General features: G+C 37.8%; 1 protein-coding gene across 3 annotated transcripts in view; it reads left to right on the top strand.

Moving 5' to 3' along the window:
• Positions 1-1,368: 1,368 nt before the first annotated feature.
• VTI1A (vesicle transport through interaction with t-SNAREs 1A) overlaps positions 1,369-26,088 on the top strand; it is a 259,604-nt gene continuing 234,884 nt past the window's right edge. For all 3 annotated transcript variants that reach the window (XM_005416371.2, XM_005416370.2, XM_031061886.1), the window contains exons 1-2: positions 1,369-1,423; positions 5,722-5,832. In XM_005416371.2, the coding sequence (XP_005416428.1) occupies positions 1,379-1,423; positions 5,722-5,832 (156 nt within the window). In that variant the 5' untranslated portion in view covers positions 1,369-1,378. The remainder of the gene's footprint in view (positions 1,424-5,721; positions 5,833-26,088) is intronic.

Raw genomic sequence — 26,088 nt, 5'->3', positions numbered from 1 at the left:
TGATGTTCCTGTGTCCTTGAGTGACAATGTAGAGTGTTTTAGGTGAATGAGAAGATGGATAGGCATTTCAGCCTGTGAGAAGCTGATTTATGTTCCTTTATTAAAGTGGTCCTCTCATGAAATTCAGTGGTTTGTGGAATGCAGAGGATCAAAGGAAATCATCAGATTGTCTCTTTTAGTCAGTTCCAGGATACAAAGAGATCATGTGGAAGAGGGACAAGGGGATTCAGATTAAAAACAAAGCTCTGGTTTAGATACACATGATTAAGTCTTGTGCTGACATAGATTTATCCATTGTGACCTCTGGGGAGCTGTGACTGGAGACACTTTGGTGGCATTCACTTTTTATCTCCTTCATCAGGCAAACCACCAGTACAGATGTCTCATGATACTCCTGGTTTCAAACAAACCATTTGTATGTTCAGTTTTGTTGTTAACTTCATTGGCACAATGGGTGGATTTAGAGTCTGAGGGCTGGAAGATGTGATGGTAGGATGGAAACTCTTGAATACCCACAGTAATGAAGCAGTGTGGGGACATTTTATTATCCAGTGTCTGAATATTTCTCAGTCCCCTTTCATGCTGTAACAAACTAAGTTGTGAAGCACTTGGGATGTTCGTGATGATGTGACACTGAATTTCAGTTCTCAGTTCAGACTGGATTTTACCTGCAAATGGATGGTTGGAGGCAGGACAAAAGTCAGTCTCTGTAGCTGGGATATAGCCTTGCTGGAGAACCTGGCAGATGGTGATTGCTATGTATAGCTTAAAACTTATTTAAATTTTTAAAAAATTCTATATTTTATTACTATTTTCCATTTTTACTGTTAGTAAAAGACTGTGGTTTTCCTGTAGCTCCTGTGGCATTTCATTTTATATCTGTTCAACCAAAAGAAACAATTCTAGTCTCAGCATAGGAGTAGGGGAATAGAAACATCATTTTTCTTTAGACTCTGAATTAATTTTAATTGGGATGCTTGGCTGGTTTTGTGCATCTCGTATTTTGCAAGTGAATCTGTTATGCCTTTGTTCTTAAATGATTTTTTCCCATTTAGTGTATGCATATGCCTTCTCATGCATTTGTACACACCAGCAAGTGCCTGCTGAGCCATAATTCCTACAGCTGAAGCAGCTGTAAGTGCTTTCCTAACTAGCAAATGCTGCATAACAGGGCAGAACTTAAAGAATTCTCCATCTTTTTTTTTTTTTTTACATTGCTAATGTGTGTATCACCATGTGTGAGGATGTCACACAGAATAAATCTCCAGTCTGTTTTAGCTGATACATACAATCTTTTGAAATGGTATGTTTTTCTTTCATGGTTAGAGCACAATTATATTGGCTTTTTCACAATTCTGTTTCAGATGAGAAGAAGCAGATGGTTGCAAATGTTGAGAAACAGCTCGAAGAAGCAAGGGAACTGGTATGTTCTGGCTTTTCATATGTTAACTGCAAATTCCTAACAAAAGTAATAGGATCATTGATAATAACATTTAACATCCATGCCCTAAAAATACTTAACAATGATATATTAGAAAATGAAATAGTAGTCTTGAAATAGTTCTTATTTGAGTATATGAAATACAAGGAGGGTGTATCTTTTTTTTAATCCTGTGTTAGTGATGCAAGGTTTGCACTATTGCTTTAAGTCAATAAATGGTTACAGACTTAGAGTTGTGGATTAGGTCTTTAGGAATGGAATGAAATATTTACACACCATGACTTTGTTTTTTGCTTGTAAGACCCAAGCACCTACTTAACGTCATCTATCAGAATGTCTTGAAGAGCAGTAGATCTTTTTTTAGCAAGTGAGACATAAAGGTGAGGACAAGGGGCCATGGCAGTGTGGGTCACTGCTCCAAGAATAGTGTAGCTGTTAGCCAAGCATTAGTTTGTGGTTCATACTGACAAAAAAATCCCAGTATGTGACAAGCAACTGTGACTCTTCTTTTATTTATTTTGTTCGCATTACAGCCTCTCATATGTTCCATCTGGGAGGAGTATAAGAGTAGAGTTGTGTAAATGTGGAGTAACTGAGCAGAGGTGTTGGTGACAGCTGAGATTGTCTTTTCCCCACATGGCCAATAGTCCCTTACCTGAAGTTGTTTTTGTTTATTGCTTGCAAAAGGGTTTGGTGTATCTAATGTCAGAAATGTAACCTGAATGTTAGGATAGGGAAATAAATTAGCTTTTCTACCCTAGAATTTCTTGTAATGGAAAAAACTTGAATCAGTTATTTGGCTACTAACTCAACAATAAAATAAATTTCTTGAAGTGGCATAGGAAGAAAAAAGTCTCTCAACTGTTTTTAGGCATACATGGTGCTTTTAGTTTAAAAATAGAATTAGTCTTGTAGACCAGAGCATTGGAATAGCATCCAGTAAATGGCATCCAGCATCCATGGATCTTGGGATGACTTCCTGCAGTTTTGCCTTGTGAGGATGACAAGGCACCTAACCTCTCTGATTTGGTATTCTCAGTGAGACACATGGTAAAATTATTGTCTCATCTCATGAGGATGTTCTCAAGATACATTGAGGCATTTTGGGCACTTTCATATTCAAACAGCTGCAAAAAGTAGAAATCTAGAAATGTTTTTCAGCTCATTTTCACTACAAGTTTTCATGGCAAAAGACAGAGCAGTGCAGAGGAGCTCCAGTGTGGGTGGTCATTCAGATTTGGTTTCCTACTCCAAGTAGATTGGAAGGAGCAGAAATTGAGTTAATGGCTTCTTACTTCTCTCCTTATGTCAGGAAAAGATCATCTACATTTGTATTTATTACAAGATTAAAATATAAATCCAGTATTTGTATTTTTATGCTAATGATGATCTTCATTTAATGTACTGGCTTTTCTTTCACACTTTTGTTTTAGATCTTTAGATTCAATTATTGGCTTTAAGCAATTACCCAATATGTTTGTGATTAATGTCAAGGCTTGGGTTTAGAAATCAATTTGAACAAACCTGCTAATAACAGAACTGATTAAGAGGATCCTACTTTAAACTAGAGGCTACAGTAGAAAATCAAAATAAACCTAATTCCGTGCTGCTGATAGTTTTCATACATTGGTTTGCTTCATTGTCTTGCATAGCAAAGCTGGGATTAGCTGATTTTTATTTCCTACTTGGCTAGGAAATAACACTCTCATGTATTATAAATATTATTATAGAGATAATTTATTTGTGTTCACTAACCAGTGATGGTTTTAAAACACTGTCTACTTTGTTTGAGTAAAATCACTGGTGTAATTGATTTGATATATGTGCAGAACTGACATGAAAACTTTCAGACTCCCAGGCTGCCTTTTCAAGCCAGAGCTGTGGAGTAAGAAATCTCTGGAGAGAAATCTTGTTCTACATCCGATGTGGAGTATCTAATTGTTATTTTTAACAGGTTTTTAAGAAAGATGATTGTTGAGCTAACCTTGGGGAAATTGAGTGTAAAATCTAGCATGTGCCAGAAGAATTGTGAATTTTTGAGTGAAATTCTACTTTTAAGAAGACAAAACTCTGTTATTTGCCTTTATCTTTGATGAAGGACGCATCACAAAATTGTTGTGTTGCAAATGGTGGGTTATTCTTGTCTTGTGTTTTTTAGTTTAGATCTCTATTTTAGTTCCAGGGCTTTAGAATCAGAATGAAATAGTGAAGCTTACAAGTTTCTTAAAATATAGCAGCTGATTACAGAGTCCAGAGCAGATTCATATGGAGAAGTTCCTGTGGGAGCAGGAGACTTATTTTGGAGTGGATAACATCAGCCACACTACTTTGTTGTATTTTTGAATGGAAGTATGAAGGGCTGCTCTGCTTTTGATTGTTTATGAAAAATATGATTTTATGACCAATAAAATGAGTTCTTAAAGTGGAGATGCATGAAATTAAGTTGCATGTAGGTTCACCCTTTCTTCGACCACTATATTCTGCATGGCTTCTCATGGAAATTTCTCAGCCCAGGCGCAAAATGCACCCATTTAATCTCCTGAGGAAAAAACATTGGTAAATATTGGTCAACCTAAGTATGCTTCATTGTTGTTCCTTGGACCTTACACTCTCTAATATTGACTCTTTAGAATGAACATTTTAGATAGCATGGATCATGGTCTGATTGTTGGTACAAATTCTGGATTTACTGGTATATGTTTTTGTTTTTATATAAGAGACAAGAATTGAGACTTCATTAAAATATACATATATATTATATATATAAAATATACATATAATTACACATATATATATGAGCTTATTTCTTATCAATTTCATCTTAATATATTTGATCTCAAATGTTTATAGAACATTTGAGATCAAATATATTAAGATGAAATTGATAAGGAATAAGCTATTAATTCCAGCTATTGGTTTAATTTATAATACCCCTTTGGAAAGTTAAGCCTGAGCTAAAGAACTGGGTAGAATTAGAAATTGCTTTGTGTTTTTCAATTCATTAGTGACTATTTAATTAAAGTCTGCTTTATAGTTTATTATTGAATATAATTTTGTACAATCACAATACATCAGGCAAAATGACTTTCGAGTATCTGGCAATTCCATTGATTAAATTCAGATGCTTTTTTATGATATGAGGATGAAATTTCAAAGTGTAAGCAAGTGATTACATAGGAATAAATTCTAGCAGTCCCTTGTGAAGATCTGCAACCAGTAGCCTGGGACCCTAATTGAGCAGCATTTCTGCTCCTATGCCATATTGTTCAACCCAGATCAGTAGGAGGTGAGTAAATATTGTTTCAGGTGCCTACAGCAACCAAGGAGAGGTATTCTTTTATCTTTTTTAAGTAAATTGGAAAGATTTTAAAAGGCAGGTGTGGGATTCTTCTGCCATTCAAAACAGAATTCCTGAACAGACAGCGCCATATAGAGCAGGCTCCAGGACCCAGTGGGCAGGTAATTAGCAGTCCTCATTTACAACCTTTGATTTGCTGTACCCCTGTGCCATATTCTTGTATTTCAGGCCCCTTAGAATTCTACATGGCAAGAATAAATAAAAAAAGCTTTTGAAGGATAGAATATGTCTCTCATTTTTTAATCCATTTGACTGTGTGCAAGTTCTTGAATAGCATTTTCATTGAACCCTGAAATTCAGCTTTTTAATATTCTTACATATAAATTTGGTATGTAGATTTAGGTAGCCAATTCAGGTTATGTAATTATGCTGAGATAGCAATGTTTAAAGAAAAAGTAATTAATTTATTGAACATTAGAATTGCTTTATTAAACACATAGACTGGTGGTAAATAAAACTACACATATACATATATCTATCTCTCTCTCTCTCTCTCTCTCTCTCTATATATATATATATGTAAAATATGTTTTTCAGCCAATGGTTTCCAAAACTGCAAGCTAGGTGAAGGTAAGCTTTCTTTTGAACTATGCTCATTTGCAGGAATTATCCTCAGTTTTACTTTTTTTTTTTTTTTTGGTAATAAGATGTATTCATCACAGTTGGAATTGAAATCCAGAAATGTTTGGCTCAAATCATTCCTTCTGAGTGTTAATAATGCTAATGTTGTCACTTGTTTCTTGACTTAAGACTGTGCAAAGATTTTGATAAATTGTTTGTATATTGCAGAATAAGGAACATTTTTCCTTATAAAGAAGGAATATTTCTTGAACTTAGGTATATTTCTTGAACTCAGGCAAATTTGTTCTTGCTTTAATTAATCTTTTGATTTATATACCTGCTCTTTATTTTCCCTTGTCAGCTTGAGCAGATGGAACTTGAAGTCCGAGAGATCCCACCTCAAAGCCGAGGGATGTACAGCAGTCGAATGAGGAGCTACAAACAAGAAATGGGAAAACTTGAAGCCGATTTTGTGAGTTTTTAACTTATTACATAAAGAAGGCATCTCTAAGAATTTTAAAAATAAAACAATGCAGTTATTCAGGCAAACAAGAGGGCATTTTTGACTAGTGTGAGGGATGAGTTCCGCAGGTGTCTTGCTATGTATGTGGACAGATGAAAACCAAACTGGGGAAGAGAAGCTTTTCTTTTAGCAGCAAGTCCCATACCAATATTCCAGTTGCTAGCCTCCTGGAACTCTGTTGTTTCTCCATCAGTAGATACTGTGAGTGTTCATGATGTATGCAAAATAGTCAGCTCTTAATCCTATTTCTCAAGGAATGACAGCTTGTAGTGATGTGGGCAGTAACATGAAAGCAGTATAATCTCCAATCCGTGGAATTTTTCAGTGTAGTTAATCTCATGTGCACTTCATTTGTTAGTCACTGTGTTGTCTTTTCCATTGCACTTAGATTCTTCTTGGCTTTTGTACAAATTGGTTATAAATACTACATTTTTTTGAGTAATGGATGCAGACTAACAAGATTCCCTTGTCTAGGGGCTTCTGCTACAGTTATCAGTCCTTTTTTTGTGGCTGGGATTTGCACTGAATAGATTTACATAGAGACAAAACTGTTTCCTGTAAAATCATGAAAAAGTTCAAAGGGATTGCAAAGTGTAGGAAAATGCTATGTTAATTGGCAGCAGCTCAGTTCCTCCAGGGTAAGGAGAAAGAAATAAGTAGTGGCAGTATTTTCCATTCAGTGGAGAGCTGTGAATTTCCTCAGGTTGCTGGCAGCAGTTTAATCCTTCAGGGGAGGGGAGTCAGTGTTTATACCTGCAGCCAAGAAATCCAGCTGACTGTCACTCCTCTGTGCTTCTGCCAAGTTGAGCAGTCGCACAAAAATGTATGAGAAGATGGTTGCAGTTTGTAAAGTTTGAGGAATGTTAGAATAAAAAGACTTGTATCAAAATTTTGAGGCAGTCTCATCTGTTCCCCCATAGGAATTGTGTGTGGCCAAACAGTGACTTCCCAGAGAGAGCAATTTCTGAACCAATTGTGGATGCTGTTTATCTTCTCAGATGTGTGAGAATTTGCTGTCAGCATGTATTTGTTCCTGGCCTATTTCTATATGTAGGTAGATGGTGGAATTCATACTTTCATATTCCCAGGCAAGTGAGAATGAGAGAGTTCAGAACTGAACACTGTATGGAAGAGGAGAAATGAATGCAAGGAAATGCATCATAGCACTGGGAGTTATGTGATCATGAGAACATAAGTTTGTGCTCAAAGTGAGGAAGCAAAAACAACATGAGAAAGAGGAAGGAACAGGTCATAATAATGGATAGAAGCAACAGCTCCAAACCCTAGGATCTTCAGCAGAAGATCAAGGAAAGAAAATTATGTGAAGGATGGAGCAAAGTGCTGGAAGAAAACAACTGTGCTTGAAAAAAATCTCTTATATAGCAAATAGTGTGGTTACAACTAAATGCCTTACATAGTTCCAGGTACTAACATTTTTCTAATTTTGTACATAAGGATTTAAGACCTTTTTTGGATTATTATCCAGGAAAATAGCAACTTGTTGGAGACTATAGAACAAAATTAATGGCAAAAACTGCATACCTTAGTGCACAGTCTTTTTAATTAAGTTCTGTATTTCAAATGCAAAGTGAATGTAGAACCAACTCTAGTAGTTTTATTTTATATTCATTGATAGCATGAGAATTGATCTTGTGATTATTTGAATGCCTTATAGCATCTGAAAATTTACCCTTACCCGAACAGTTATGGAAAACAGCAGCATAGCAACATGTTTAAAGCTAGGAGAAGGAAACATGAGGTTTGTGGACTGTTCACTTGCCCATTCTTTACTGGCAGGATGAACAACATTAAAGTTTATTTTTGAGATTTAATACGTAACTGGTGAGTTTATTTTGTCTTGAGCAGTGTGTGTAATAATGACAAAATGCCATTACTGTAATACTATTTATTAGGTGCTGTGGCATCTTTGTGAATATGTAAGGGTTTTTTTCCTGTACACTTTACTATGTTGAAGTACATTCTGAAAAATACAGATTTAAGCTCTGTTGAGAAGTTACTCCAAACACGGCTTTTCATCTCTAATTTTGTAATCAAATAGGAAGAAGTTGCAAATAGGAGATTTATTTGCTCTCATGGCTAATCCTTGTTGGTTTGAGACCTGCAGTTAGGTGTCAGTGCTCTGCAGTCCAGGGCTGTGTGAAGGCAAAGGATTGCAAAGGCACTGGATTGCACATGCATAGTGGTAACACACAAATTGCAGTAAATAATATCTGAGCAGAAAAAAATACCTTGCCCTGTCTGAGCCCTCTCTCTTGAAGGGGAACAGTGATAATGAAAAAAAAGAATTGCACAATTTTGTCTTTAAAAGTACTCAGGAAGCACAGCACGGTGAATCTGATGGGGAAAATGAGCAGAGTGAGTGCTCACCTCAGCTTTAGGCAGGAGTGGTTACTGATGCTCACCTCAGTGCTCTGCAGTCTTCTCTGAGGAGAAATACCAGAACAGGGCAAGCATGAAGTGATGCTTCTCTGCAGAAAAGCTGCACACATCTCCAAAAGCCAACTTTCAGGCTTATGATAAACGTACTGAAACAGAATGAAACTGTTTCATAAACCTTATGCTGTCTTTTTTCACTTGCAGATGTAAATCTTGTGTTTATTGTCTCATTTTCAATAGCTCATCCCAGGCCCTTCATTTCTGTAGGGGGCTTGGTCCGTGTTAGGTGAGGAAGGAGCGCGGGGCTCTGCCGGGCTGTGAGTGCGCTCGTGGCTCTATCTTGTGGCCCCAAGTGGAGTTGCACATCACAGCCCTGTGCTTTCCAGGCTGCTCCACGGCTTGTGGAGCCAGAGCTCCTGAAGTTAAAAACAACCTTCCTATCAGAAGGGTTTTCCCTGCATCTACCAATGCACCATTGTGCAGTTTATGTAGGTACGTTTGTGGCGATTGGCAGTGGGGCTGTGGCTGATCCCCATCCCCAGTGGGCACAGCTGTGAGCAGCACTGACAGCAATGAGCCCAGGGGCACTGAGCAACCACCAAAGGGAGCAGAGGGCACACAGGGACAGTGCATCAACATGAGGGGATAAAAGGTTGGGCTAAGGAACAGGAAGGGCAGATGCTTGCAGCCTGCTGAAGTGGTCTGGCATTACTCTGTATGGGTTGAAGCCTTTTGATATTGTCTGGTGACACTCTGTGTATTATGGCCCTCTCAACTGTAGCCTATGCTATAGCATATGCTGTGACAAGTTTAGGCCTGTAAATATTTTTTTTCTGGCTGTTTCAGATGTAGACTGTCCGTTGTGCCTGATGAAGTAAGTTCTGATGGCAAAAAAAAATATTTTAAGTATATGGACTATAGGTGCTGTTTATTCATAGAAATAAAGCATTTTGTGTTAATTGTTACCTAAAAGGAGCCAGTTTTCTTTAAATAGCGGGGATATATAGTGGTGAAAGGCTTCCAGATTTTATAAACATTGCTTTGAGCTAAATCTCTCTCAGTCTATGTGAAAATGTGACTCTATAAACCTAGCAAATATATGGTTATTTCCTAGCATTTGTATCCATCCCCAGGGTTCCATGTCCTGGCTCAATGTCAGGGCACCATAAAATACAAAAAACCAAAGGCAGGCATTTATTTTCCTGAAAAGCTTATTGCTGGCATATAAGGCATCCAATGGGTGAGGAAATATAAAAATCTTGTAAGACCATGTTATACAGTAACATTCATGTTACAAAAATGAATATTGCACAATCAGTGTTGAAAATGCAGTGAGCATATTGAGAAAGAAGAAATAGCCATCAAATAAAGAAGGCTACATAGGAACTGTTCCTATTCTGTTGGCAGCACAGAGGTAAATCTTGCAGGTAGCATATGTTATCAGTCCAGGAGACAGTGCTCATTCCTTTTAAATCGTCAGAATCGCTACTGATTTTGGTGATTCTGAGTCTCAGAATAACCTTTAAAGGAAGAAAGGGGTGGAGCAAATTTGCAGATACACAGATACATTGTACAAAACTTGAATAAACATTTAAACGTTGTTGGCGTTTAACAATAGCTTCAGTCATTAGTGAGGTATGTATTTACAATTTATACCTCCTGCAGGTTCTTTTTCAGATTACTGTTAAAACTTCAGCTGCTGTTAAGCTTTAAAAACATTTAAGGAGATAACCAGGAGATAATTTTATTGGACAAAGTTAGCTCTCTTGTATGACTCTCAAATACCACCCGAGTCCAGAAACTCACCTGAACAACTCATACAGCTGTGTCTGTTGTGTTCTGGCTGTTTTTTTGCAAAAACAACTTCCCCCATTTCAGGTTCAGTCACCTGCCCAGACAAATATGGCTGTAAGCACCTGAAACCCTTTGTCAAATGACAAGTTGCTGGCTGTATCTTTATGGCCAGTCTTCTCCAGGCCTCCAGTTTGAACTAAAACTTAGAAACTCCACTGTTGCTGCTGGGTTATTTTGGTTTATAAAGCAAATAGTGCAATAATGTTCTGTACTTAGAAAAGTGTGAGCCATGTGTGGGACTGCTGTGTGTAAATATCTTAGTTGTTGTATCCTAACAGTGTTCTTGAAAGCAGGGAATCTGTCATGCCAAAATGTCATGTGTGCACAAGAGCCTTGCCTGGGCAGGTACAGGTGCATTTAGTGAAACCTGATCTGTGGACACATTTCAAAGTTCTGAAATCAGATTGGTTTTCACTCTGTGAAAAGTACAGCTCTTTTAAATGGGGCTGTGGAGGATTTGTTTTAATGCACACAAGGTTGAACTAAGTTTCAAAAGAAAGAACTTGAATTGTCTGGCCGTGTACTTTGACAATCTAATTTTGAAAAAGCATATTGTGAACAAAAGTTCCTTCACTGCTATTTTTATAGATACTGTCACCTTCTTGAGATAAGTAATCACTCCTCTACATTCTACTCAAACTGCTCCTTGCAGAGGTACTGTTTGTTTTCCTCTGTTACTTTTCTAATAACTTCTGATATGATATTTGTCTGCCTGACTGTGGCTAAGCATTAGGCTGGCTTCTTTTCTATAGAGGCTAGCTGCACATTGTCCGCAGCTTGTTTCCACTTATGTCCCACCCTGGTGGGTTTGTGGTGGAAAAAGGTGGAGGCATTTCACCTTTTGAAATTACTTGATTTATAATACTGCTCTTTTAAATGGGGAAAAAGTGATACAGGAAGAAATGTTCTTTTTTTTTGTAACATTCAAGGCCTAAACTAATGAAATATTAGGAAGTGGTATAACTTAGAATGCTGTAGAAAATTACATGAATAAATAACCCCGAAGTTATTTATGTCTTAAATTTCTTTGTACTGTTTTGTGTGGAAGTATGCAGATGGAAGTCAATTTATTTCATAATGGAATTTACTAGTGATGAGATGCTTTTCTGTGGAGGAAAGTGTGAAAGATGGGAGTTAACATGCTTAATTTGTAAATAATCTAAAGGGTTATGATCATCTTAGCTGAGATTCCTGAGAGGCCACACCAGTGAAACACACCTTAGCTCCGGGGCTTTGTAATTCTGTAGATATTACTTACAAAGAATCATCCTTTGTTTGACCAATAAGTGTGTTATGCATCTCATAACTCAATGTGTGAAGAGATAATATGTTGCATGAGGGCAACCAAGCAGCAAACTTTTAATGTCAGCAAAGCTAATGCCTTAACTGGACTCTTCTCTTAACCAACTCCCCCTTGACCCTCACAGGAAATTCTGTGTCTGTCTCATCTGTTAACATGTAGGGCTGAGACTGGTCACTTTTGTGGTGGCTCTCTGTTGGTCCTTCAGCAAGTTGTGGTGGAGGTGATGCACATGATTTTAAGAAAAACTCATTTATGTAGCTTAGGCTTGGCTGACTGATTCCAAATAAAGGTGTTTTCAGGAAGTGATTTGGTGAATCTGATAACTCTTGTGTGTGGCTGGGAGCTGTGAATAATGGAAGGTTTATGACTCAGAGCACTGTAAGCATTCATGCCTTTTTCCTTTCTCCCTTTACACACAAAATGTTTCTGTACTAAAGCTGAAAAGTGGTCTGTGGCAGACCAGCTGTTAGTTTGTAGACATGTTCAGATTTCAGCCCTTTCCCAAGTAGAGAACTGCAATTTCTCTGTTTACCATGGAGTTTGTTCTTATGTGAAAACTTCTGCTTCTCAAAATAGTAGAGTTAAGTATGTTTGCTGTTCTTTCTAATAGAGAGTGGAGGAAGCCATGTTCAGTCAAAATTTCTTCTGACCAGCTGATGGGTAAAGTGACTTTATATAAAGGTGAATGCTAGGGGGAAGGGGGGGCACAAGGGGGAAGGCTTTATTGTTTCCCACTCCCTCAGTGATTTGTTATTCTACCCAAATGTTACTGCCATACCTGTTGTGCAAAAAGAAGCAGCTGTTGCTGTCCTCCTTTTGCTAGCAGCAGTAATAAAGGTGCTGTAGGTGAACATGGGTGTAGGAGGGCATGACGAGTGAGGAGAACAGGGTGTACCTCATGCTCACTGCTTTGTATTGCTCACCTGCACTCCTTTAAGTAGAAGTTTGATTTTGTTTCTACCACAAGCTAGAAACGTAAAGATAACAAACAAACAAACAAACAAACAAACAAAAAAGAAATCAGACAAACTGAGCAAAACCCCCAACATGTGTTTACTCTTCAGGCTGGAGCTGCACTCGACTTCCTTAACGTGTTATGATGCTTTTTGTTATTGTGGGGTTTTTTTGTTTTGTTTTTTTTTCCAGCTAGAGCGAGGCTATTTTGCATTTCAGTGCTGAATAGTAAGAGACATGTGCAACTGGTAAATGATAAAGAATAGAGAGAAGGTTCCTTCTGGCAGGGGCAGGATGATTCCGGCCGTTCCCGATGTCCCGGTGTGCTGTCCCTGCAGTGACGCTGGGTGGCGCTGTTTGTTTGCAAAGCAAGCGTGGCTTCCCCCCTTTTTTCCCCCCCGTTTTTTTTTTTTTTTTTTGTCTTTTTTTTTTTTTTTTTTGCTTTGGTAGTAACTGAAATTACTGTTTCATGAATAAAATATTTCTGGTGGGATTTGCATTTCTATATTGGCTGAAGATACTGTGTTGAATGTTTTATTAACCAGCCCAGTGCAACTGTCAGCCTATTAAAGAGATCCAATGGACCCTGTTTAGCTAAATAAACTAAATAAATCCAATTCGTCAAATTGTGTTCCTGGCTGTTTATTTTCCATTCTTTTGATGTACAGTTTATTTTAAGTTAAAGCCACATAGATTTAAAAATTAATGTGAAAATAGAATGTAGTGTTTGAAACATGAGAAGACTAATTGCCATGGTCAAAAATAGCTTCCCTTTATAGTGAAGTTGCCATCTGGTAAATGGTGAACTTTTTATTTGTGACTGATTAACTGTCCCATGTCAAAAATTAGTTGGCAAATGAGTGGTTAATAGCTTTTTTTGCCAGCTTGGTTTTGTTGCTTCCATGAAGAGAAACTTGAAATATAAGCACTGCTGTTAAAAATAACTGTTTCTATCCAACTTCAAGAGGTTTGTTCTTTATCTTGATATTTTCTCAATCAGAATTCAAGGGGAAAATTTTATATGGTCATTACATATTAAATGCTTGTTGAAATTCTCATGGCATTGTAAGCAAATATTGGAGTGTTTAAAAAAAACCTCTTAGCATAACTGAATACATTGCATGTCTGGTTGTCAAACAGTTGTCAAACATTACAAATACTAGCATTCATTATATTCTGCTAGTACTAATAATATTTTAGTTACCTTGTTTCTGCTGAAAACCTTTGCCACAGAATAGCAAGAAACTGTAGATTTATGGTGATGTTACTGGGATAATACAATTTTTACTGTGCCAGTTGCAAGTTCTTGTAAATGTAAATACATTCTGGATTTGTTAATAAGAGAGATAAAGAAACGGTGATGGATGTATTTGCTCTTTCTTTCTGATGCTTTCCACAGCACAGATTTAGTGATGTTACATGTTAACTTGTGTGTTTTACAAGAAATCAGAGTTGCCAGGTATCATGTTTTGCATAGTTTCATTTTTATGATCTTGAGTTTCCAAAAGTGGAATACTGAAATTTAGTGCAATAGAAATACAGTCTGATTAAATTGCATTTCTGGCTCTTTTCTCAAGAAGTCTACTATAATTGATTGAACAGCCCTTGTGAAAAGCTAATGTGTTAGATGAATTCAAACGTGTCAGGGATTCTTAAGAAAAATCATTTAATCAAGTAAGTCCACCTTTTTTATGCAGATTTTTCTTAGTAACCAAAATAGTAAATTTTTGTTTCTGCCTCCACCCCAAATTCTAACCCAAGAACAAAGCAGATATTTAGGCAGATGTCATCAGTGTTGGAGAGAGTGCTGTTCCCTTCTGTAAGTAGACTTTAATTTGTACTAAAAAAAATTACATTTCTTTAGTATTTTCTAGCTACAAATGTTTTAAAATGGCATTTAAAAACTAAACCACATTTCTTTTGTCTCAGGGAAAAAGCCTTCCCATTTTGTGCTCTAAGCTGGTTCTTTTTAACACACTAGTAATAAGCTCAGAAAGAACTTCATGATTCTGTAAAACTTGCTATCAGGTAAAAAAAGATGGACTTTTATGGCAATGGAGATGTCATCTTGTTTCTGGCTTTTAGTGAGGAAGGAATAGAAAGTAAAAAAATGGAGCTGGAAGTGTATTAGAGTGATTCTGCCTCCTCCTAATAATATTCTTTACTATGTGAAACATATGGAAAAAGTGTGAAATATCTCTGTTCTTTTGTTTGGTAGCTTTTTATTTTTACTCTGCAATCATTTAGTAGTCTGTTCCAAATACAGCCAGCTTCCCTTAAAGCTGCTGTACAAACCTCAACAAAAAGTGGTTCTTGGCCACAAAGTCTATTTAAACTTGCTGTTCTTGCCAGTTAGAGAGGAAATCCCTGCAAAGGCTAGAGGATCTAAAGTTGTACATTTGACAATTTAATGCTTGTATACATTTATAATAAGTGGATCAAATGCAGCACCTCCCTTACTTTTCATTTGCTTTTTATAAACTGCCTTTAGGGTGCCAATGTGAGGAAAATAGGCCTTTTCCAATATTTAATGAATACTACAGAGGTTTCACTCCTAAAAGAGGTGATCAATGAAAATTAGAGTAGAAATAGAAAGATTACAGATAGTAAAAAGGAATATAGCAGGTGGCTTCAGGGATCAGCAGTAGAACAGAATAATTTTTCCCTCTATAGTAACATTTAACCATTTCACATGGGTGTAATGAAAAAGGGTTTTGCTAACTAAATATTTGGTGCCTGGCATATAAAGAGAAAGAAAAGGGGGAGTGTGTGTGTGGGCTCTGCATGTTTCCCATTGAGTGGCATTTGTGCATGCTTTTGGAACCCCCACAACTTTCCAACATGCCCTTAGTTTGGTTTTTTTTTTTTACTTTCTGAGAAGTTAAGACTAGAATGAATAAGGGTAGTGTTTGCCAACTTACCCTCCTGGTCAGTGTGGAAAACACTGAATTGCAATTGCAGGCTTTGTACCTGTTCACTAAAGATTCAAATGTGAATTCTGGCAAGTCAAAGAAAAGGCTTGTATTGTGTCTGGTGGGTCTTGGCTTGAGCCTTAGTTAGAAAATGCTCCTGCATTATGAATTTAACACCTCCTTTTCACTGATTCCTGAGTAAAGGTTTGAGCCATTATTAAATCGAGCTGTAACTTTTGCTAGGTCGTGTCACCAAGCAGGAAAAAAAGTGTTTATTTAATATTTTATTTGAGAGAATAGCTGCATTCATATAAAAGTAAATTCTCTTGTTTCAAAATCCAAAAAGTAACTTTCCATTATGGAGGTTGGTATTTTGGGACATGTAACTGCAGATATTTTGTCACAGAGATCCCCATTTGTGGAGTGCCTAGCACAAAGGGATTTCTCACTCATGACTACAGCTCTTTGGCACTGTAATGAGTATTAACTAAATAGAACTATGCAAAGGACTGGGTTGTTATGTTAATGTCTTTCTTGTGATTGTTTTTATTTGTTTAAGAAATACAGATTAGTGTCAGTATTACAGGTTGTTCTGTTAGCAGCTGTCTTTGAAACCACAAGTTTTCATGTTATGTGTTTCTGTTAAAATTTCTAACATCCTTAAAAAATGAGAAGCGTTTGTCTGTGATTAATGTGGTTGTGAGTAAAATAATGCTAAGGCAGGGTCTAAACCCTGCTAATAATGCTAAGGCAGTCTAAACCACAGTGCTAGGATTTTTTTACTCAAAAGAAAAGATTTGATTTGTACTGACTCTTTTGTATAGTTTCATAATTCAATGCCATTAAGACCCTCAAGTGACCACGTGATTCCCCTCTTCTTTCTGCCCAGTCCTCAGGAGAAATCAGATTCTCTGGTTCAGTTGTGTAAGCTTCCCACAAAGTTAGTTCAGTCAACTAAATCAAGGTAAAAAGTTACAGAAAGGTCAGGATTAAGTTAGGGGTTGCTAACCTGAATTGCTTTCCCAGCCTTTTTAAGCCCTTAGTGCTCCTTTTGTCTTTTTCTTACCTTCTGTCATGTTGTCCTCCTGTTAGATCTTTATTTCAGTTGAAGGCACCTGGGCTGCATCTTTCTCCTGACCCATACTTGGAGTCACTTTCAAACGTGTTATTAAATCCCTTTTTTCCATTCATGAGCTACATGTCTGGCATTCAGCAATGCAGATCGGTGGCTCAGCACTTGGGCCCTGTAGAGAGCTTGGTTTAAAATGCATGTATTTTAGAATGAACATAAGGAAAATTTGCTCCTTTCTCCCCTCATTTTCCCTTTTCCTTTTTTTGTTTCTCTTTCTGGGGCAAATGTTAAAAGTTTTTACTTTTAATTTGTACCTATAAAGTACTCTGTTGCTAAGGTCAGAACCACTGAGTTCTCTCATAATGTAGGACCAGTTTCCAACCCATTTGTATGTTTTAAAAAATGTCTTAGCTAAGGACTTTTCTCCCATCTGGGGCTTCCTGTACAGTGATGGTGTTTGCTTGGACAAAATCCCCCAATTTTCCTCACTTACTGCATGTGAGTCTGAATAGAGTTGATTTTTCAGGAAAATGAACTGGAAACTCCATTTCAGGTGTGCACTGAACAGACATGAGGGTCTGAACAAAATACTGGTGTTTCAGGCAGCTTTGAGCCATGTTGAAGGGAAGATGTTTGATCTAAGAACTGGGCCAAATCTATTCTGCAATAAAACCTGAAATCATGTACACTACAGAAAAAGTAGTGGAAGAACTCCAACATGCTCCTGATGTAGATAAATGTATTCTTTTGGAGCAAGACTTCCTTTTGAGGTCCTTCCGTCCTTTGTGGAAAATTTGGACCCTGTGGAAATTTCCATTCCCTTTCTTGTACCCTGTATCAGACAAAGGAAACCAGGACAGGTGCTTCTGTAGCCTGAAATATCATAGGATCACAGAATGGTTTGGATTGGAAGGGACCTTCAAGATCATGTAGTTCCAACACCCATTCCCCATGGGCAGGGAGATCTTCCACTATACCAGGCTGCTCAAAGCCCATCCAGTCTGGCCTTGAACACTCCCAGGGACGGGCCTGGACAATCCTATGGCTACTAAGCATAATTAAATATGTTTATTAATAAATCTGGACTATTTTTCATTTTTGGAAATTGTCTTTTCAGTCACTTATGGTGGAACGTATGTCAGTTCTTTCACCTTCTTGTCATTTGAGCAGAAAAACAATGCCTCTGGTTTCCATTTTATCCAATCCACTTTCAAGGTCTTCAGCACTAAATTTCTGATAGCAACAAAGGATTAGTGGCTAATATTTCTGATATTGCATACCTGAGTCCCTCCTGTATTCACTGCATTTGTGTTTTTGATAATGAAGTGACACAAATCATTAAAATTCCACAAAAATTAGCAACTGGAAATCCAGATCAGGTCTTTGAGGGCACATTTAGCATGTCTGGTGAATTCTTAGAAAACACTGTCATTATCCCTGCCAGGTACATTTTACAGACTAGTTAAGAGGCTGGACTGGCCCATGCCATGGTTTGTGATGCCCATGGTATCAAATTTAGTATGACCTTGGTTGTATCATAATAAATTCTACACGGTATGTAATTCTGAGGTGTAGAGTCAGACTGGCTGAAGAAAAGCCTCTTCCAGTAAGGAGAGCTGTCCATTCTCTGGCCCCTCCTGCCTTTATACTTCTGTGCCTCTGTGCTGTGCCTCCTCTCTGTGCTGTTACCTGTTCTGAGTGTGGCTTGGGCAGGAGTGTTTGAACTAATCTATGCCATGGAGTTCATCCTTGCATTCAGTTAAAGGCTTTTTTTCCCCTATGGAGCCAACTGCTGCAGTCTGGCTGGAGGGAGTCTCTGGTGAGGTGTTTGGCTGTATAGCCATAGAGAGGATAAAATTCTTGAAAAGTGGCTATGCTGCCCTCTTGCTACATTTTTGGGGGAAGTATCTAGAATGAAGTGACAACAGGTTGTTCTGACATTACAAACAAAGTCGGGAGACCTTTGGCAGTAGCAATCTTCTTGAGGGAATTGAATCAAGCACCTCCTGTGGAAAGTGGAAACAAATTCATTGCTTTGCTCAACTTCAGAGTTGTACTCAAAGTTTCTTTTGCCTTGCATTTTACCTTTTAAGAGGCTTAGTATATTTTAGAATAAGAAGTCTTTGGCATTTGTTTAAATATAGGTGAAGAAATCTGTGTTTTTGTGTTCATTTGTTGGGGTTTTCTTTAATATTAACAAAGTCCTTTCCCCTGGCTCAGAAAGTCAAATGAAATTCAGATTCTCTAGGATATATAGTCTGTCTGTAAACTTCATTGTTGGACACATCACTTCAAAAATAGCCATATGAAGAAAAATGTGTGATGCACTTATTGACAGAGAAAAGCCAATAAATCCAATTTGATTCAGGAAGCTGAGAAATATTTTAATAACTTTCTGACGTTTTCTTGTAGTCCTTATTTACCTTATCAATAGTTATGGTGACATATGATTGTCAACTTTTTATATTAAACCAAACTAATAAATTAAACATGTTGTGTTTATACCTGATGAAAGCTGACGTTTTGGAAAGGTGTTAAAATATACTGACAGGTCTTGTTCATAAACTCCTTTGGTATAAATATGTAGATGACATCTTTAGATATTGTTTGTACATAGGCTGATAGGCAGGAAACGTTGACAACGTAACAAATGCAAATGTCAACCCCACAATTTAACCTTTCTGTGTAGGAAAAGATGTTAGTTTTAAGTTACATGTATCTTTTAACTTTATTTTCAAAGTTTTTTTTGAGCCTGTTATCATTGCTGTTTCATGTGCCACTGAAAGTAACACTGCAATAAGAAAGATTTGCACTTAAGAGCTTTTCTCTGTGGTGTTCCTACTTAAATGACTGCGGCTGAGAGGGTGTTTTTTCTTCTAATTCTTTTTATTTTTCATGTGTGCCTAGTACCTTCTGAATCTCTTTGCAATATTATCTGTTCATTCCTTACTTGCCAGTGGTTCAGGGCTTGTGTGACTCAAGGGCAGTAAGCCAGTAAAAACTCTAAAAATGTTAGAGCAGTTTCTTGTAACAGCAGACAGATGTCCTTGGCCTTAACCTGCATCAGGGTTGCTTCATATGCTGGATATTTCTGATTTGAAATTTGTCTTCTCTGTGGCGATGTAAATCCATTATGTGTTCTCTGCTTGACGTTTGTTCCACAGCTCCACAAGCTGTGATTAATATAAAATCTTGCTGAAGTTAAGGTCAGTTCTGAGAGGCTGGGGCCCTCAGGGCACCACCAGCCCTCGGTGGCCCTGAGCAGTGTCCCCACCGACCATGACCCAGGGCTCCACTTCAGGGCTCTTTGCCCCTACTTTGGGGATGCTGTGGGATGCTGCTCTCAGCTCCCCATGGCCCTGCCCTGCTGTGGTCCCTGCTGAGCTGCACCCTGATAAAATTCTGGCCTGAATTTACTGGCACTGGGAGCTGTGCAGCTCTGCCAGGTGTCTGTGGCATGTGTGACTTCACAGGCCTTGTTCTTTCTGACTTTTAAAGCTACTTGATAGGAAAAACTCCAGTAGTGATTTCTGTCTCCTTCCTGGGCACCTCTGCCTGAGGTCTGGAGTCTGGGTGAGCAGCCTGGGATCTTTGGTGTCCAGTGTGCAGGACTTTTGGTGGGATTTGGTAATGTTAACCTAGAGCACACATTGAAATACCAACTACCTTGCACTGCATTCAGAATGGGAACACCCATCTTGATCCTGATGGCTACAAGCAGAGTTCCTACAGAAACGTGTAGCCTGTGTCTCTCAATTTCCCATTTTCGATTTGGGAGGAGCTTCAAGAAGAAAAACTTTGTCCTCTGTCAGCCAGGGTTTCCATTCTGTCTTTGGTGACCAATTTCACAACTAAGATGAACTTTCCCATAGTGTTCTTGCTGCTCCTTCATGCAGGTCTTCATTTATCACAGCTGAAAGTGCACAGGTAGATTGGGAGTGTGTTGGTAGATAATCTCATGATGTTTCACACAATTCCAGCAGAGTGGTTTGAATATTCTCTCTATAATACCTAAGGATGTATCTGTGAATCTCATCGGGGGAATCCATCCCTTCCTCCTATGTCATTGAATGTACTCCATGTGTCAGATAGACAAGTTAACCAGAAATGCAAAAATTTGGGAAGGGGAGGTGGGCATTAATTGGTTTGTGATGCTGGAGTGTTGGAATCAAAGCTGTTGCTGTTGTGGCAGGAATTACAGTATGATAAATTTTAGCAGTGGATGTTGCTACTGGTTTTGTTGTTTTTCCCTTGTTATAAGTGAGTTAAAATGTCCATGGCCTCACCTCAACCTCTGTTATAAATAAAAACAAAAATGTACCAAAAGTTTTGGTGCTCTCCAAGTGCCTACAGAGGTACTTAATGAAAGTCAAAGTAATAGGAGGTTAGTGCAGGCATATAAAATTTAATAGTTTTGGAAAGCTTCAGGTGCATTAAAATAACTCTTTTCCAGAATAATTAACTACTTTAACTTGATATTAAATCAATCAGCCAGTTAGTGCTGTGCTGTTTTGTATTGTGGAAACTTTTGTACTGCATTAATGAACACCAACCTTTTGAGCAGATATTTCTGCAGTTAGACTGACCTATATATTATGTATTACTTAAAGATAGCTCTGAAAAGTGTTTTTCAGATGTATATTGTTTTCTTGTTGTTAGATAGATGGACAGATTTGGGATGTACATCTGTGATACCATATAATTGACAGAAAACCCTCTGGTATTTGACTGTCCAAAAAACATGAAAGATATAATTTACTTTGCAACAATCCTATTCTGTCAGATGGTTGCATTGACTTTCTGAAACAGCTGGAGAAAATTGATATGATTTAATGTAAATGAAACTGTTACATTTGATTCTTACCTCATTTTACCTCCCCGTGGTATCAAGCACTTCCCAATTGTGCAGAAAGCATGTTTTGTATGCTTTTATTCCAAATCTTACCCTGGGGAAATCACTGGAAGTTGTGGGACAATGCTCTTTTCATGTGCTGTTTTACTGGCATTGACTTAGATTCCTGAGTTATCTAGAGAGGTGGCTTCATTTAATCCACTTCCTTTGTACAGATTACAAATTGCTGCCTTGTATCAGTAGAATTGACCTTTTTTTCCCCCTGAAAAAATAAAAAACCCCAAACTTTCAATTTCTAAACTGTTATTTGGGATCATAGTTTTGAGATTCCAAATAACTCCGGCAGAGCATGGGCACCATAGCTGCAGTGCACTTCTGGAAGCTGCCATTAGTTAGCATTCTGATTTTTTAGCTTTGTTTTGCAGCTTTTCTGCTCAGTGTAATACCAGCTCTCTTTCTTCCCCTAGGTTTTGTGTTGCTGTGCATTTCCTGCTTAACAGAATGTTTGTTTAAGTAGATATAAGTGCAGTGAATTTCCTGAAAGTTACTCATTGGGGAAATTGAAATGAAATTTTAAAGTATCATTAGGAATGCAAACAATAAATTCTTTCATTTGCTGTAGGCGTCTTTAGGTTGGAATGACTAGAAAAGGTTCTGGTTAATTAGAAGTAATTTGTTAGAAACCTGAATCCTTTTTTTTTATTTCCTAGATTAAAACTCAGTTCCCAGCTGGATGCTTATAAGTGCAGGAAATGTAATTGTGAGATGATTAACTGCAAAAAGATGGATAATTGGAGTTCATATGATATGTCAAATATGGCTAAACCAAAAGGTTTTCTGCATGTTGAAAGAGATTGGCTGAAGTCTAGATTGCAGAATATTGAACAAGGAGTGTTTTTAGAGATTAATAGTCACAGATTGCTGCAAGATGATGAGGCAGAGCTTGACTGTAAAGAGCTAACACCTCCCAGCCCTTTCCTATATCTTCATGTTTTAATTAGCATAGGTTGGGTTTTGTCCTCTTCCCTTTATTGCTGGTATGTGAATTGGAGATTAGGAAACACACTAAACATCATACATCTAACAGCAATGCTAAGAGACAAAGATATCTCCTCCTCTCTACTAGGAAAGGCTCAGCCTACCATAGGATAAATTATTTGATTCTCCTATGTTATTCCCTCCCCAGTGTCTTGCCTTACAATCAGCATTGTTTTTTCTATAGATTTTTTAAAATGTTTGTAAAATTTGCTTTGAGTATTTTTTTTTTTATTTTAACTGTACTGTAATAATAAATTAAAAGGTGATACATACAGTATAAACTGCATCAGTGGCATTTTGCTTTCATTATCCCTCATAGATGTTTAGCAAAACAGTGCCTGGTGTTTTAAATTACTTCTGCTTTACTTTAATATGAGAACTTCTGTTTGAATAGCCTATTGTTCTGTTAGCTACTACATTGCACTTCAAACCGCAGACTGTTATTAGAGTCACTGTATTTTGGGATCATATAAAATATTTGTTCTCTCCCTGCTCCCAACCTATAAACTTCATATCTTGATAAGGAGTTTCTAACCCTTGGAAATACTGCTTTACAAATTCAGCTAATGACCCAAATACAGCTTGTTTGTTGTGTATGAGTTGTATTAAAATAACATACTCTATGTGTATTGTCATTAATGATATGCTCATTTTGATAATGGAGCTGCAGTCTCTTAGTATGTAGTCCTTGGGGAGATGCTGCATTTTTTTAACTAAGTATTGTTCTGGCTCCTTTCCTTGATTGGCCCAGAAATAGCAATCAGCTGGGGAGCAGGATGACATGCCTCTTAGCGATCCCTTTTATCTTTGAGATGAGTATCAACATTGTATGCTTCCTAATGGAAGTGTAATTTAATGAAATCTATTGGGTAAACATACTTCAGATGTTCAAAGGAGGTGACAAAATTTTTGCTGGCAGCCAGGACCTGGCTGGTTTCCAGCTTGCCTTTAGCTGCTATGCATATAGCATTGAGAGAGGCACTTAAAATAGGAACACAAAGTATCGTTTCTATTGTGTTTTTGGTTCTGGATTTTTTTTTTTTCTCTCTGTTTTCTTTTCCTTAATTTTATTTTTCTGGTATTTTTATTAGTGCCCTATGACTTCCAGGCTTTTCTAGTAAAATGCTGCGTGAGGTCAGGTTTCCCCTCTCCCCCCCAAAACATAGATGACAGTGTTAAACTCAGGGGAGATGGCTGGCACAGAATGTGCTGCATATTGGGGAGAGGGATGGGGGGGGGTTGAGTGATGCAGACTGCTGTTAGTCAGTAACTCTGTGAAAGAGTAAGTTCCTCTCTAGACTGATAAAATCAAGTATCCTGTTTTAAAAATTCTGTCAGAGCACTTTCGTTTTATCAATAACAATTGCTGATGTAGATCTGTCCTCACTGAGGTTTTTAACAGATGGCTGGGAGTGGAAGGAAAGCTGCTCAGCCTTCCACCTCCTCAGCTAGAAACAAGATTGCTAAAAGGAGACAGTTGTCCCTCTTACTATTGCTCCCTCCTTGTTATAGAGTACAGTGATCCCAGCACACACACACACTCTTTGTGGTAACAAACTTCGCAGAAGGACTGGGAAGATCATATCAGCATTGTTGTCCCTTTTAGTGGATGTTTGACTGGACAGCTGATGGATCTTATTGCTCAGATCTTAATGGTTTGGTAAACTGTTGGATGGTGTTTGAGAGGAAATGCATTAACATTTAGACACGTTTGAATATAATGGATGTGGCTGTGGAACGTGGGGTTTTCTTCTTTACATGGAGGGTCTAAAGGAGGTATTTTTAGTTTGAAGACTTCCACAGTGGGTGTAACTGGGGGACAAAGGATGTGTCCAGAGAAAGATAAATTGCATCATTGACCTTTTGCTGTTCTTTCAGGTGTTAGTGCTAAATCTGAGCTTTTCACTGTGGCCCACTTTATTCCCAGCTTCCTTGTAAAGAAGTCCCTTTCCCAAGTTTATGTTGTTCCTCTCCTATGAGTGTGTGGTGACATGGTACATTTGAGCCTTGTGATTTTACTCCAGTAACAAGTGAGTTCTCTGGATTGGTTGAAGTCATGGTCTACCGACAGGGAGCTTCTTTGGGTACAGGAGCAAAGTCAAGCAACTGTCTCTTCTTGCAATGTTGTTAAGCTTGTGTTCCATGTGGGGACAGTAACTAAGGATCAGAAGGCAGTGAGATAGAAAATGAAGCATGTTGCTTGTTTACAAATATTGAACAAAATGTCAAAGATTGAGGAAGAAAATTCAGTATATGTAAACACAGTTGGTATTTCTATAACTGTAAGCCATAATAATGATACAAGATAAATTGCAATTTTATTGAACTGTCTTCGTTCAAAGTGTCTGGTTCCTCAGCCAAGCTGCACATTACTTTAATGCTGCTCTATTTTGCAAACTTTCAAATGTTGCCCAAAGTCTGTGCAAGATCCAGATGCATACTTTGTGTGTGTGTAGATGCATGTGCATTGTTTGCTGTATATGGAATACAGTGGTCCCAGTTTCGCTTGCAGCAGCTGTGGGAGAATTAAAACTATGTGTAATTTAAAACTAATATATGAACACATTTTATTTAATTTTGTCCTTGCGTTGCTTCTGGAGGCTGGTGAGGAGAGGGAGGAAAGGGACAAAATTACAGGCAACACCAAAGCTTATGACTCTTATTTTGTGTGAACCCAAAATAAGTAAATGGTTCATGAGGCTTTCAACTCAAGAAAATGAATAAAGCTTCAAAGCTTCAGACCAAAACATTTTCAAAAATATAAAGTTTGGTGAAATTGTAAAATGTTCTGGCTTTAGATCTGCTTCTTTGAAACTAACCTTCATGTGAAGTATTCCTTTAAAGTGAAAAGTTTTTCTATACCTTTTGTGGACCAGTTAGAACTGTAAATTGGTATCTCAGTGATTTTATTTCCTGTGTCTGTTTCCTGGTGAAATTGGGCTTGAGGAAGCCAAGCATTATTGGAACATTTAATTTGGTGCCCTTTCACAAAGTTATCAGTTGAGAGTCCAAGGAAAGGGAACTAAATGCCGTAGGTTGGTAAAGTGGTATTTATCAGCTTCAAATCCTTTCTTTGCATTTAGGGGAAAGATGCTGACTTAAAACTTTTCTCATCCCAATAATTCTCTGCGCTTCTCTTCCACCAAGGACATGATTAGATGGTAGTCTGCTTTTTTCTGTTTTCCTTCACTTTATTTCTCCTGATTTGCTTCCTCCTTTACAGCAGTCTACAGTGCAGCTGCCTCGTGCCCCAGTGCCGACGATTAAGCTGCTTCTGAGGCCACCATCAAAAGCTGCTTTCTCACTGGGTCTGCAGGAACATGCAGAAGCATTACCTCCAACCACTGCCATTGCCATCTTTATCATCTTTTTTTCCCCATTGTCAAGCCATCGTTTGTAGCTGCTATAAGCTTTTACCTGTGGCAGCTTAAAAGATATAGGTTGAGATTTTTTCAGAAAGGACCCTGAAGGAGTCAGTGCTCAATCCTCAATGGCTTTCAGCGCTGAGCAGCTTAGACCTCTTAAAAATTCTAGTCTTATGTCTTTTCAGGTGGGATTTTCAGATTCTCATGAGTAACCTGTGAAAGGAAGATACGTAGAAACCTGCACCTCATTTCATGGTTCAAGAGGGCTTGTTTTTTTCTCAGATTACATAAGTGCTTTTGAAATTTTATCCTTTGACATGATCTTGTTGCAAGAAACATGTTTCAGTCTTAGCAAGGTAGGGTTTGAACAGTTTTGAATTCAGAGAAAGTCACTTGCTGTTTGGAGAATTTCATTGATACGTTTTCTTTCATGTGACTTTCCAGTATGGTTAAGCAAC

Source organism: Geospiza fortis, unplaced genomic scaffold, assembly GCF_000277835.1.
Source record: "Geospiza fortis unplaced genomic scaffold, GeoFor_1.0 scaffold130, whole genome shotgun sequence".
Lineage (NCBI taxonomy): Eukaryota > Metazoa > Chordata > Aves > Passeriformes > Thraupidae > Geospiza > Geospiza fortis.
The sequence above is the reverse complement of the archived record's forward strand: the minus strand, read 5'-3'. Positions and strand labels throughout refer to the sequence as shown.